The sequence below is a fragment of the Camellia sinensis genome, chromosome 3 (genome assembly GCF_055761805.1).
Source record: "Camellia sinensis isolate YWXY chromosome 3, ASM5576180v1, whole genome shotgun sequence".
Classification (NCBI taxonomy): domain Eukaryota; kingdom Viridiplantae; phylum Streptophyta; class Magnoliopsida; order Ericales; family Theaceae; genus Camellia; species Camellia sinensis.
In genome coordinates this window covers 70,220,130-70,234,501 of record NC_138963.1, presented here as the reverse complement: position 1 = coordinate 70,234,501, position 14,372 = coordinate 70,220,130, and the positions used below count along the sequence as shown (strand labels likewise).

The 14,372-nt window shown below is 34.1% G+C and overlaps 2 protein-coding genes across 2 annotated transcripts; one reads left to right on the top strand and one right to left on the bottom strand.

Moving 5' to 3' along the window:
* Window positions 1-730: 730 nt before the first annotated feature.
* LOC145821597 (uncharacterized) lies at window positions 731-4,684 on the bottom strand. Its single transcript, XM_082918127.1, has 6 exons — window positions 3,440-4,684; window positions 1,997-2,647; window positions 1,769-1,885; window positions 1,294-1,462; window positions 968-1,203; window positions 731-865 (listed from the first exon to the last, which is right to left on the bottom strand). The coding sequence occupies exons 1-6, from the start codon at window positions 4,682-4,684 to the stop codon at window positions 731-733; spliced, it is 2,553 nt and encodes an 850-aa protein (XP_082774253.1).
* Window positions 4,685-12,492: 7,808 nt separating this feature from the next.
* LOC114307195 (protein NODULATION SIGNALING PATHWAY 2) lies at window positions 12,493-14,094 on the top strand. Its single transcript, XM_028252592.2, has one exon. It carries the CDS (start codon window positions 12,493-12,495, stop codon window positions 14,092-14,094), a length of 1,602 nt encoding a protein of 533 aa, XP_028108393.2.
* Window positions 14,095-14,372: the final 278 nt, after the last annotated feature.

The following is a 14,372-nucleotide window of genomic DNA, read 5'->3' as shown; positions in this document are numbered from 1 at the left end:
AATTACTCTACATCTTGCGGGAAGGTTTATTGATTACCAAATGAAGATTATGATATGGTGTGAGAGGGTTCACCATATTATGGTGTGATCACCACTCATATCTTCATCTCCCACTTGATCACATTATAATATTGGTGATAAAACCTGAGTTGGGCATGTTAACCTTGGTACCAAAACTTTGCCTCATGCCAACTTTCATCTATGAAACTACCTCATAGATCGACGTCTGATTGTGACTTGGCCATACATGCGTACGTTTTTGTCACCAATCTGACCGCACCTGTACGAATGTGTTCTTCCACTGTCAACACATTCCAGATGACTTCAATTCACTATATAACAAGTGAACGACATCAATTTTTAGTGATGGGTTCATAGTCCATACCCAATCACCATTGACGACTTCAGCCGTACACATTTTTCACGTGTCGACCTGCACTGGAATTATTGTTAAGTACTTTCTATAAAACCCATTCCTGAAGGTTTTCTTTAACACACCTTATCAATGACTTTTTGTTGATCAAGCAGACAATATCATCTAGTTAGCATATTGCATATTATGGACTTTACATCTCATGCTAACTATGATATCCGTACCTTGTCAGTTCCTCTATTTTGTTACCTGACCAAACACATGTTTCCATGCAAGATAGAGTCGCAAAACATCGGTTATCTAGGCATCCCCAGAGTCATCCGACTATGCTCTTATATAATTAGCTAAACCACCTAACTAGGTATTTTTCAATCTCATATTAGCTATATGTTCTCTGAATTTTTCCAGAGACAACCCTTTGGTCATAGGGTCAGCCACCATCTCTTCTGAGAGTATATAGTTGACTTTAATTTCACCTCTCTCCACTATATCCTGAATATAATGGTAACTAACATCAATATGTTTTCCTTTAGAGCTATTTGCTCCACTTTTTATTAATGAGATGGCAGACTAATTGTCACAAAACATACTGACCGGTCTGACAGGTATACCTAATTGTAAACTGCCAACAAATCGTTTTATCCATACCGCATTACTAACGGCTGTGCTGCAAGCTATGTATTCAGCTTCCATAGTATACTTTGCAACACAACTTTGTTTCTTACTTAACCAAGAAACTGTTGTTCCACCAAACAAGAACACATGACCACTAGTAGATTTTCTATCATCTACATCTCCTGCAAAATCCGTGTCAGTGTATCCTTTTATATCTAGAACACATAAACCAAAACATAACTTCAAGTTTTTAGTGCCTTTTAAATATCTGAATATTCTTTTGACTGCTTCCCTATGTTCCTTACTTGGATTGGATTGAAACCGACTTACCAATCCGACTGCATGACAGATGTCAAGTCTAGTGCTTGTCATGGCATACATTAGGCTGTCTACTGTTTGAGCATATGGAACATTTCTCATTTCCTCAATGTCAGACTCAGTTTGAGAACTCATACTTTTACTAAGACTTTGTCCCTTGCAAACAGACGTACTTAAAGAATTACAGTTATCCATATTAAATCTTTTGAGCACCTTGTCTAGATATTTCTCTTGATCTAGATATAATAATTTTGAATTTCTATCTCTTGAAATTCTAATTCCTAGAACATAGGTTGCAAGACCCATGTCTTTCATTTCAAATCTAGATGCTAAGAAAGTTTTGATTTTTATAATCATATCTGGACAATTTCCTGCTAACAATATGTCATCCACGTATAAAGACAATATTGCTAACTTGTCATCATTTTTCCAAATATAAACATAGTGATCTAATGGACTTACAACATAGCCCATTTCTAAAATGGCTTGGTGGAATTTCAAGTACCATTGTCTTGAAGATTGTTTAAGTCCATATAGAGATTTCTTCAACTTGTAGACTTTATCCTCATTACCTTGGTTCTAGAAACCATCAGGTTGCATCATATAAATTTCCTCTTTTAATTCTCCATTGAGAAAAGTTGTTTTAACATCTCATTGATGCAATTCCAAACCCATCCTGGCGACTAGCACCATTAGAATTCTTATTGAGGCAAATTTTGCAACAGGAGAATATGTATCTACGAAGTCTATTCCAGGTTGTTGAGTGAAACCCTTGGCTACTAACCTGGCCTTGTATTTCTCCAAACTTCCATCTATTTTAAATTTCTTTCTAAGAACCCATTTGCAACCAATGGCTTTTCTTCTATTTGGGAGATCAAGTAATTCCCAAACATCATTTTTCTTGATTGAGTCAAGTTCTTCATTCATTGCCTCAAGCCATTGTGTAGCATCATTGCTACTCATTACTTCATTATAACTAGTAGGATCATCTACTAAGTTATTAAGTTCTTCAACTTGAAAAACATAATGATCTTTCAAAACCGTAGATGGACATCTTGCTCTCTTGCTCTGACTCCCACTTATCTCAGAATTCGAAACAGGGAAAACAACGTCATGTAATTTGCGTTTGCTCCCACTAGGAGATGGTTCGAGGAGAATATGCGGACTGTGTGACAAAGTAGGAAGAGAAGAATCCTGAGATACGTCAAAGAGCAATTCAATTTGGTCAATAGGAGTAACAAGATCAGTGGATTCAAGAAAAATTGCATCTCGACTTTCTATCAATCCACGTTCGGGATGGTAAAAACGATAACCACTCCCATTTGCGACATAACCAATAAACTTGCATTCCCAAGTTTTGCTTACCAATTTATTCCTTAAAGGTTTGAAAATAAGTACATGTTCCTTACATCCTCAAACTTTGAGATTTTGAAGATTAGGTTTAGTTCCATGCCAGCATTTGCAAGGAGTAAGAGGTTTGGCTTTTGTTTCGACTCTATTAAATATGTACACAGCGGTGGACAAGGCTTCCCCCCAAAAATGAATAGGAAGATCAGCATGAGCCATCATAGATCTTGTCATTTCCATGAGAGTACGATTTCGTCTTTCTGCGACCCCATTTTGTTGTGGTGTATATGGCATTATAAACAAATGTTTTATGCCATTCGCCTTACAGAAAAAATCCATAGCTTCATATTCGCCACCTCTATCATTATTCAAGTGTTTAATGGACCGACCAAGTTACTTTTCTACCTCTAATTTATATTCCTTAAACTTGTCAAGTGCTTCTGATTTGTGTTTAAGAAGGTAGATATGTCCATATCTTGAATAATCATCAGTGAAAGTAATAAAGTATTTCATGCCTCAATGAGTTTTAGTTCTTAAAGGCCCACAAATGTCCGAATGAATTATTTCAAGTAATTCCGATGATTTCCAATGTTTAAAAAATGGTTTGCTAGTCATTTTACCTTTGATACATGGTTCACATATATCAAAATCATCAGAACATACTTTAGGTAATAAGCCACTTTTAAACATTCGAGACATTTTATTTTTATTAATATGACCTAACCTTAAATGCCACAAATAAGACCTATTATTAGTAGAAACATGCAAATAATCAGAAATACATACTTTATTATCAATAGGAAGAAAGAGCATGTCATTCACTCTTACACCTTTCACTAATACACTTCCTTTCTTAATCAATACTGTGTTAGACCTAAAAGTAATCTCAAAACCTTTTTCAGTTAACACCGGAACTGAAATTAAATTTCGCCGAATGTTAGGTACATAAAGCACATCATGAAGCACAATAGAAGCCTCATTAATAGAGAATTGATAATTGTCGATGCCCAAAACATCACTATAGGAGTTGTTACCCATGTAGATTCTGTGTTCACCAACCTTCTTGTCAGTAAATTCCACGAACATGTCTTTATTTTGCACAATATTCCTAGTTGCAGCAGAATCAATCCACCATGAATGTGATGAAGGTTCAAGTACCATTTCTTCAGAAACTGCCATGGCAACAGGATTATTCTCCTTTGTCTGCTTCTTCTGAGGACAATTGGCTTTGATATGACCTTTTTGACCGCACTTGTAACATGGGCCAATTTGATGCTTGTGATGTTGATATTTTTTCCATTCTTGTGGTTTCTTCCATCCTTTCTGAAATCCCTTCTTCCATTTTTTCTTGAAAAAAGTAGTCTTTTTCTTGTTGAATGGTGTATGGGTATTATTCTGTGGTTGTAGTGAAGATTGTGCCATCAACAAATTAGAAGAAAATCCTTCTTTACGCCTACGCTTCATTCTTTCTTCTTCCAAAACTAAGAGAACAGGCAATGTTACCATTGAAATCTCTCGTTCGCTATGAGTTAGAGATGTGTTAACATGATTCCAAGACAATGGAAGACTATTAAGTATGGTTGTTATTTGCATCTTGTCCGACAAAGAGTGATTAGTGTTGGATAATTCTTTAGCAATTAATTCCATTTGATTAACATGATCACCAACACTATCATTATCACTCATACGAGTGTTATTATATTTTTCCAAGAACAATTGAATTTGAGTATCCGATCGAACTCCATACTTACTTTCTAGTGCTTCCATTAGTTGTCTAGCAGTGTCATGTTCTTCAAAGAGCGGAATTATGTTATCTTTCATATTATGTAACATAGTTGCCTTTGCCATTGCATCATCTTCTATCCATTTATTTTGGAACCAATTTGAATCATCATCTGGTTTAGAAGTGGATAAAGTATGCAATGTTTTCTCATGTGTAAGAAGATAAGAAATGTGGCGCTTCCATGCTCGAAAATTATTTCCATTAAGCATCTCGATTCTCGAAGAATCCATTGTATTTTCAATAGCCATATTAAAAACAAAATGTGTTACTATGAAAATTCAAATGTGAATATTATATTACTAAACTAAAAATAAAAATAAGCAAAATAAAAAACAACAACAATAAGGAAAAGCCTTGTAGTTATTGAATCAGCCCCTGTGATGAAAATAATGTTAAGGAATAGAACGGTACTGTTGCCTTGGGTACGAAGAATGATGAAAATCCAAAGGCCTAGTAAACCCAATACTTTGCTTATGAGTATTGTAATAATAGTTACGAGCCCAAGGAACACAATGGTGCCTTTTAAACAATGTTTCTTTGGATGTTTTCCTTGGTAACACCCTTGGATAGCCTCCTCCTCGAATTTTGTTTTCAGAAAATTTAGAACAAGTACCCACAGAAAAATTCTTAGAAAAATTATGGAAATTTTGGCTTTTGAATGACTTAAAACGGCCTTGAAATGAGCGAGAACGAGCCGAAAAACCCCTTGAACCGACTGCCGGTTCAAAATTGTGGCTGAACCGGCTTGAACCGCTGGTCAACGCGCTGGTCAACGCGCGGGTCAGAACGCGGGTCGGGCGAAGCAGACGGACGCGGGTCTGGGTCTGGGTCCGGGTGCGATGCGCGGGGCGCTGGGGCGACGCGCGAAGATGGACGCGCGTTTGGTTGCAGCGTTGGGCTGCTTGGCTGGGCTGCGCACTGGGCTGACCCTGCGCACTGGGTTAGCTAGGATGCAGACCTGGGCTTGTCTGCGCGCTGGGCTGGCTGTGCCTGGCTATGGGCTGCGCCTGGGCTAATGAGCTGAACAAAATGCTTTTTAATTTTTAGACCCAAAGGAATGGATTTTCTAGCAGTAACTCTAATTTTTGGGCCCCTTTTAGTTGGTTTTGTTTTTGGCCCAAAATTTTGAATTTCCAAGTCTTCAACGGTATTAATGCACAGATTGTCTCCTCCGGTGACGGGAGTCGGCGACCAAACACTGAATTTCGAATTTTGTGGATCAAATTTTTGCCGTTTTTCAAAACGAATTTTACCGTTGTGATCAAAATTCTGTGAAGAACATGATGGTGTCAATTTTGAGACCCAATTTGAACCGAAAAATGTTTTATAAAATTGTTTCCAACGGTGTAATTCGGCTTCACTTTCGGCAAGGTTCGGGACAATAGCACCACCAACAGTTATTTTCTTCGAATAGAATTATGGGAATACAATGCGTTGGTGATGATTAAATAAACAAACGGAATTCACCAATGCCGTAGATTGTTGATCAATTATTTTCTGAATTTTCGGCAAAAATAGCTCGGAAATTTTTTTTCTCTTCCAGACTGTATTTTGACATTTGCGATAATGTGTAAACCCGCTCTAATACCACTGAAAGATGAACTTCACAATGGCAATGGATCGAAGTTCCCGTGAGGGTGTTTATCACGCAAGACAAAAAAGATAATCCGGAAGTAAACGGAGTGTTTATTTATATACTGTTTTCTGGATATTTGGAAGTGAAAACATAAGAACTATATCTCAAACTATTTATAAGTATTTTGATAACCTTTGCCAATAGTCATCATGATGTATGGGAATAGATACAATGCTATGAAGCATTGTGTCTCTTTGTGTTTAAATTCAAACACCAAAATACTTCCAGATTATTCTACATCTTGCGGGAAGGTTTATTGATCACCAAATGAAGATTATGATATGGTGTGAGAGGGTTCACCATATTATGGTGTGATCACCACTCATATCTTCAACTCTAACTAAAATGACTTTGTCAACTATTTTTGATTTGCTACGGAATAAAAGCACTATTTTTTTTTTACTATACCACTCCAATGATGACTTTTCATGGTAGAATTTGGCTATTTGTATAATTTTTTTTGATAATTTGACAAGTTCTGTTTGAGTTTTAATTTGTGAAGGTTGTAAATTCTGGAAAGAAAAAAGAGTTGAATTTTTGATAGAAAATTTCATGCAATAAAATATGATTTTATCAAGTTTTGAGCTAAATTTGACACAAGAATTAGTTTTGTTAGTTTTTGGCAATGGGTACCATTCAAGATGAATTTTTGTAAGGCGTAACAGTTTTTTGGCTTGATTATTAGAGTTGCTCTTATATCAAAAATAGTTAAAACATATTGAAATATTATTAAAGTGTTATTATACGAAGGAAAATGTTTTAAGGTCCGTTTGGTAATTTTATGTTTACATTTATATTTATAAAAATTTAAAAATTATAAACAAAAATTTGTTTGGTGTCAATTTTTGTTTTTAAAATTTATAAATACTCACTAAATTTACATAATTTTTGTAACCTACAAAAAAAATTGGTATCATTAGCGTAGAAAAAAAAATTTCATCCCTTACTCCTTTTTCCACCCCTAGTCAACATCTTTGATTGTTGCTAACTACTTTTTATCGTCGACAACTACCTTCGACCATCATTTCTTGCTGAAAACTAGCTTTAATCAGCACCTTTAGTCACTCTCTCGAACAGTTAATAGCCACATCTAGCCACATCTAGCCACATCTATGACTATCGACCTTTGGCCATTTCTTGTAGCTGGCAACCACCTCTAGTCACCATCTTCAACCATCGTCAATCATCCCTCACTTGTTTTCAAAGTAAGTTTCAAAAATACATATATACTAAATATGTTTTTTATTTCTATTTTTACAAAATAATAATAATAATAATAAACATAAACATATTAAATGCTTTTTGTAAAAAAAATTAAAATAAAATGTAAACTAGAAACATTACCAGATGACACACCTTGCACAATATTTAGTAATATTTTTGTTTTCAAAAAAATTAAGAACAGTTTAAAAAAAAAAAAACACACACACACACACACATGACAATTCACTTTGCTTGTTTTTGGTTTTCCAAAAACACTTTTTAGAAAATTCTACTTTCTTGATTTTAGTTTTTTCTGAATTTTTTTAATATATGAAGTGTTTTTGTTTTTATTTTTATTTTTAGACACACCTAATATAAATATACATAAAAAGTATAATTTTTTGACAAAAATCTTTTAAAAATTTACTAAATACCAAAAGTACAAAAAAAATATGAAAATTCAATATATTTTTCATATTTTATGTATTTATTAATTTTTTAAAATATTTTTTCACAAATTTTTTACTTTTTAGATACATTTAAGTAAAGTGCATTTAAAAAAGTATAAAAAAATACTTATAATTTTAAAAATATTCACTAAAAATTAAAAAAAAATAACACGAAAAATAAAAAAAAATTAATTTTAAAAAAAACTTAATCCAAACACACACATTTACGTTTTCTAAAATGTGTAAACAATTTTCAAAATTTACAAAAGTGTAAAAACATAAAACTTTTGTTTTAAATTGTTTTGAAATTAAGTTTTCACTTACTCTAAACCATATTATTACTGACAATCACTTTCGACCACTCCCTCTAGGGGTGTAAATCTGGCCCGGCCTGGTCCACTTGGGCTCAGACTGAGCCAGGCCCATGACGTGTCTTGTGAGCTCCCGCCAAAATTCGAGCAAGGCCGGGCCGGCCCATGAACTAAAAAATTAAGTCTAGGCCCAAGCCTAAGCCTAGGGGTATTCATGCCTTGGATGGGCCTAATCAATTTTTTTTTATTTTTAAATTTTTTTCTGCCAAAAATTTATTATGTTTCATTAAAAAATACATTAGGCCATGGGTGGCCCAAGTAGGCTGGGTTTCGGACTGGGCCTTAAGCGAGCCGAGGGACTGGGGCCAAACAGGTTGGGCTCATGGGTCGGGTCGGGCTTCAAAACAATGGTCCAGGCCTTAGCCCAAGGGCTCGGGCCTGGGCCCAAGTAGGCCTAAACAAGTCGGGCCCATCTCGGGTCGTAGGCGGGCATCGGGCCACCCACGGACCGCGGGCCATTTTTACACCCCTAACTCCCTCATCCATAATCCATCCTCTCCAGCAACCTCTCACCCTCTAAGGGCATCCACAATGGGATGGCTAAAAAAGTGTATTAAGGTGTGTGTTATATGACAAAAAGTAATAAAAGTGGGGCCCAAAAATGTTTGTTAAGATGTGTTAAGAGTTTGTTAATTTTAGAGAGTGAGTGATGGTGCAATAGATGTGTTAAACAGTGTGTTAAGGTGTGTGTTAAATATATATAGATAAAATAAATAAATAATTTAGTTTAATAAAAAATTTCAAACCCAAAATTAAATTTCAAGTCCAAAAAAAAAAAGCCCCAAAAAAAAAAAAAAAAAAAAAATTTGCCGTTGACCGGTCAACTGGCCGGTCAACCCGTAAGACAAAAAAACACTTCCCTTCCCAGCTAGAACGCTCACTGCAACGCTCTCCGCAGATAACAAACAAGTTAACAACTGACCCTAATACACACCACTAACACACACGTTAACACGTCCATTGTGAAATCCAAACGTTACTGTAGCTAGTTAAACTTTGGCCACTGACACTAACACCATCACTAACACGTCCATTGTGGATGCTCTAACACCCTGAATCTAGGGACGCCTTCCAACAACTTATCATATTTTTTTTATAATAAAATTTTATTTTTTTATTTTTTTGCATATATGAAAAAAAAAAAAAGGCCTTACCAAATCCTAACTAGCTAAAATATTAGATTGCATTCAAGTACCATCTTTAAAATAAAATAAAATTGTATTCAACTATCTATCCTAAGATTTTTGTTGACGAAATCAACAAGACCAAACTCAAAATAGTTATTCTTAATCCACGAAGTTCCGTTGTATCTTCTACTACGAAACATAATTTTTATTTTCATTTTCATAATAAATTGTAAACTTAACGAATGACACCGTAGTAACAATTTCGCTACCCAAAATTTAATGAAAAACTGTTCAATATTTGGAAACATCTTGGTTTCTTTCCCTTTTTGTTTTCAAAAAAAACGAGAACTGTAAACAAAAAACATGTTTGACAACTATTTACATTTTTCACCATCAAAAAAATAAAAAATAAAAAATTTACATTTTCAATAAAGTGTAAACAATTTTCAAAATTTACAAAAGTTTAAAAATATAGAAATTGAATTTTCATTTGTTTTGAAATCAAATTTTCATTCACTCCTCTATTTCCTACATTATCTACTTTCGATCACCCTCTATCCACCGTCCACCCTTTGACAATTCCCACCCTCTTGGCATGTTTGTTTGAGTGGAAATAGCCTTGGAATTAGACTAGTAATCTAACAAAAATACATAATTTGATATTTAACTAAGAAATTCAAGGTTCGAACTACTAGTTTATCCGGACATCTTATCTCTCATACGAGGGAATTAAATCTCAAGAGGTGATATGATATAAAATGGAGGATTAGTGAGAGGTTTAGACTAATTAGTTAATTGTAAACTTGATAGAATTTTGTTAGTCCCCTCCTTTGTAATTCTAAATTATTCTGACATGAAATATGATATACAATCCAAAATGATTGATGATCAAGATTAACAATATTTGAAATGCTAATCACATCTAATCTTGTCTAGTTCATCCAAACAAATATGCTCTTTGAGTACTCTTTCTAGTAACTCACCAAAACGTGTTTATTTTTTTATGTTTATTATTAATTTTAAGAATATTTACATACAAGTTTTAATTTATGAACCTATACTCTATTAAGTCCTAATTAAGATTTTTGGAACCTTCAAGTCCCATTAAAATTTTAATAGTCGAAATTATCCTTCAAATAATGATTGTTCATCATTTATGATTATTTATAAAAGAACATGATGATTTGACATTTATTTTAATTTTAAAAACTTTCAAATATCAACTTTCAAATTGAAAAAATTAAAAAAAAATTATGTGCAAAAAAAAGTTTTTTGAAAATTGAGTTTTTTATTTTTGTTTTTAGTGAATATTTTTTAAATTTTAAGCAATTTTTTTTACTGTTTTAGATGCATCTTACTTAGATGTATCTAAATAATAAAATATTTGTGGAAAAATATTTTAAAAAATTAATAAATACACAAAAATACGAAAAATATACTGAATTTTCATATATTTTTTTTGGTTGTATTTTTTGGTATTTAGTGCATTTTTTAAAGTTTTTTTTTTTCTTTTTTAAAAATATTATACTTTTTAAGTGTATTTATATTAGATGTGTCTAAAAATTAAAAAAATTGCTTAAAAATTTTTAAAAAAAAAATCATTGAAACATTAAAATACAGAAAATAAAAAAGTAGAATTTTCTAAATCCAGAACCAAACAAAGTGAATGTTTTTTTTTTCCTTGAAAATTTTGAAAAAACTAAATTATTTTTGTACAAAACTGAAAATTTTGTGTCTGTAAAAGAACATAATGATAGAATATTGATTTGTAAAACTGAAAATAAATAAATAACTTTAAAAATGATATCAATTTTAAAACTAGAAAAATTGATAATATTCCCGCTTTTATTGGATAGTTAAATCAAACCAATAAGTAGAAAAGCAAAAAACGTTTAATATCATGCTCTATTTTTTTCATCAGTTAGTGAAACGATTATCTAGAATATCACTATGCAAAATTGATAATGTTCTTAGTTTTAAAAATTAGGGAAAAAATTGATAATATTCTTAGTTTTATTAAATATGACTTATTAGTTCAAAAAATCTTAAATATGACTTGAGTTATTATAACCTTTGTAAATAGAACTTTTAGATAATTAACTCTTAATTTTAATTACAAAAATTAACATAAATAAATATATATATATATATATATTTTTAACAACAATGCTAGGTGGCTCCAAATTTCATGGCTCGAATTGCTCGAAACGACGTCGTTTTGAATGTCAAAACGACGTCGTTTTGACACATTCGATCCATTCGAGCCACGCAAATTTTGGCTATCAACCATTTTTTTAAAAAAAAAAAACCAAACCCTACCTAGTACCTACCTAAAGTTCATTGTCCCTACTTCCATGTCTTGGATTGTATTCAAAGTATAAAGTCTATCCTAAGATTTGGTTGACGAAATCAATAAGGCAGTTATAATCCACAAAGTTACGACACATGTTCTGCCTAACAGATTTGTTCTAGCAATCCTCGCAATGATATTTATTATATTAATTTTCACAACACATAATCCTAATCTAAATAGTAGACGTTCTAAATCCCCACAACATTAAAGTCAGCCGCGAAAAGATTTTGTGATTTTGTTTTCATTTTCCGTACGTAAGTTTGAAAACAACATTTAAAACATATTTAATTGTGGGGTCATAAGTTTTTTTTTTTATGCACGGATGTCCGGTTCAACTTACGTGCATTTCGATTAATTTTGAGATTCGTGTAAAATGTGCCTCTATATGAATTAGGCAAATTTTGAACAGGATTCGCGGATGTGACTCTAAAGAATTGATAGCACTGTGAGAATTAGGTAAATTTTGAATCGGATAAATAAGTATGATCCCAAAGAGTTGATAGTACCAATGAGAGTTGAACATATAGAGAGAGCACACCCCCAAGTTCTTTTAGGTTGAGGTCCTAAGATATTGATGAATAATGTGAAACTTTAATTGTTTTTTTTTTAAGTATTGAACGAAGATTTTGATGGGTTTTCATTGAATTTAATTTTACATGTTTGGACCATAGTGATTTGTATTTTGTGTCCAATTGTTCTCTTGAATTATCTGAACAAATCAACCAATATACTCCATATACTCTTCTCCTAAAGAAGTTGCCAATGGAACTGGAGAAGCTTGTAGTAAATCTATGAGACAATGATGCCGGGATCTACTTATCTTCTCTCTCCTCCCAATCCTATATTTTCCATGATTGTATCTATATATACACTCTATCAGAATTGTTTGTTCCATGAATCTCCAACCCTTAACCGCCATGGAAGTGATGATGCTTGGGCAAGAGCTTAATCAATCATGGTCATACCTCAAAACTATTGATTCATATTTTGATGAAGGTGGTTTTCATGGTTTTGAAATGGATACTGATATAGGGAATTGCCAGTTTTCTTCATTGTTCCTCTCAACCACCGAGGATTCCTCTGAAGTTTTCGCTTCTGTTCCTTACATCTCATCCGCGAACTATGATGAGTCCCATAGTTACCCCTGTTGGAATGAGGGTTTCCAAGCCCTATCCCCAATTCAACAGTGTTTGATAAATTTGGAAGAGTCCAGTATTACTTCGGACGAAAATATGGCATTTGATGAGGTTGACGGCCTAATTTGCAGCTGGATAGGAAGCGAGAGCGGTCCACAATCACAAGAATTAGACAAAGTGATACAAATCGGGCCATCATCAATTGATGTCGAATCAGTCCACAAACCATTGTTCTTTCCCAAGGAAGATATGGAGCTGGACAACCAATTGAGCATTCTTCATTTGCTCAAGGCGTGTGGAGAGGCAATGGAGAATCAACAAAAAGAGCTTGTGGAGGTAATTTTGAAGCGATTAGATGAGAAGGCTTGTCCAAAAGGCATAGCTCTTCAACGCTTGGCGTATTACTTGATCCGATCATTGGATCAACATTTAGACTACTTGACACAAGAAGCGAGCAAGAACTATGCAGCGGCGTTTAGGGCTTTCTATCAGATTTTCCCTTATGGTAGATTCGCTCACTTCACCGCCAATACGTTGATACTAGGAGCTGTACCTGAGGACGCGGAGGTAATTCATGTTGTGGACTTTGATATGGGTGAAGGAGTGCAATGGCCTCCCTTGATTGAGGCGCTTGGAAGGCAACGTCAACGGGCTATGCGAATAATATCAGTTAAATGTGAGGACTCCAATGGTGTGAATGTGCACTTTGAGAAGGCAAAGGCACTGCTTTTTGAGCACGCCTTTTCTTCAGGTTTGAAGTTGAAGGTCGAGGAGATGGACATGGAAGGCTTGTCAACCGAGATGAAGAACATCAAGAAAAAGTGTGGAGTAAGAGAATGGTTAGCCTTCAATTGTATGGTCGGTCTCCCCCACATGGGGAGGCAGAGGAGTTCTAGGCAAGTGACCGAGTTTCTAAACATAGCTCAAGAATCAATCAACACCGGTAAGAAAGATAGGGGCATTGTAACATTTGGGGATGGGCATGGAGCAGAGGAGGAGACAATGATGAGTGAATTTCACGGTTTTGGTTCTTTCTTCGAAGGCCAATTGGGGCATGTCACGGCCTTGCTCGAGTCAATGGAGTGGCATATGCCTGTGCACCTTAAAGAAGCAAGAATAGCCATGGAGTGTCTATTTGTGGCACCCTATGTTTCTTCTCTTGCTTGCTTTGAGAAGTTTGAGGAGAGAGAATGGAGAGGTGGGCTTGTCCCAAGGATGGGATTGAATGCATTGAAGATGAGCAAAGATGTGATTGCAGAGGTTAAAGAACTGGTGAGAGAAGGTGATGGTGCATATTGGGTAAGAAGTGAAGGGGAAGGTGAAAATGAAGTGGTTTTGTGCTTTTTGGGAACTCCATTAGTGAGAGTTTCTAGTTGGAATTGATTGAAGTTTAAGAACACAATTTTTTTTGGTAGGGGAGACAGAGATTACTTATACCTATTTCATACTGTATAGATTGATTTTTGTGTATATTCACAGAGTCAAATACAGTAATATATGGATTCATTTTGTTTGGATAAAGCTTTGTTTCACCTGAAAATTTTCAATTTTGATGAATTCTTACTTGTTAACAAATGTAACACTACAACTAGGAATAAATTAACCGAAGGTCTTTCTCATTAATTACTTTATCAATAGTTGTTGGCTTATTGCTTTCACCA

Excerpts from the sequence above, each read along its gene's own strand:
- LOC145821597 (XM_082918127.1), bottom strand. The coding sequence starts at position 4,684 with ATGGCTATTGAAAATACAATGGATTCTTCGAGAATCGAGATGCTTAAT. Across the intron at positions 1,886-1,996 it reads CCTCAATAAGAATTCTAATG|AACCAAGGTAATGAGGATAA; the intron begins GTGCTAGTCGCC and ends GATGGTTTCTAG. Across the intron at positions 1,204-1,293 it reads TCGGTTTCAATCCAATCCAA|ATATAAAAGGATACACTGAC; the intron begins GTAAGGAACATA and ends TATGTGTTCTAG.
- LOC114307195 (XM_028252592.2), top strand. The coding sequence starts at position 12,493 with ATGGAAGTGATGATGCTTGGGCAAGAGCTTAATCAATCATGGTCATAC.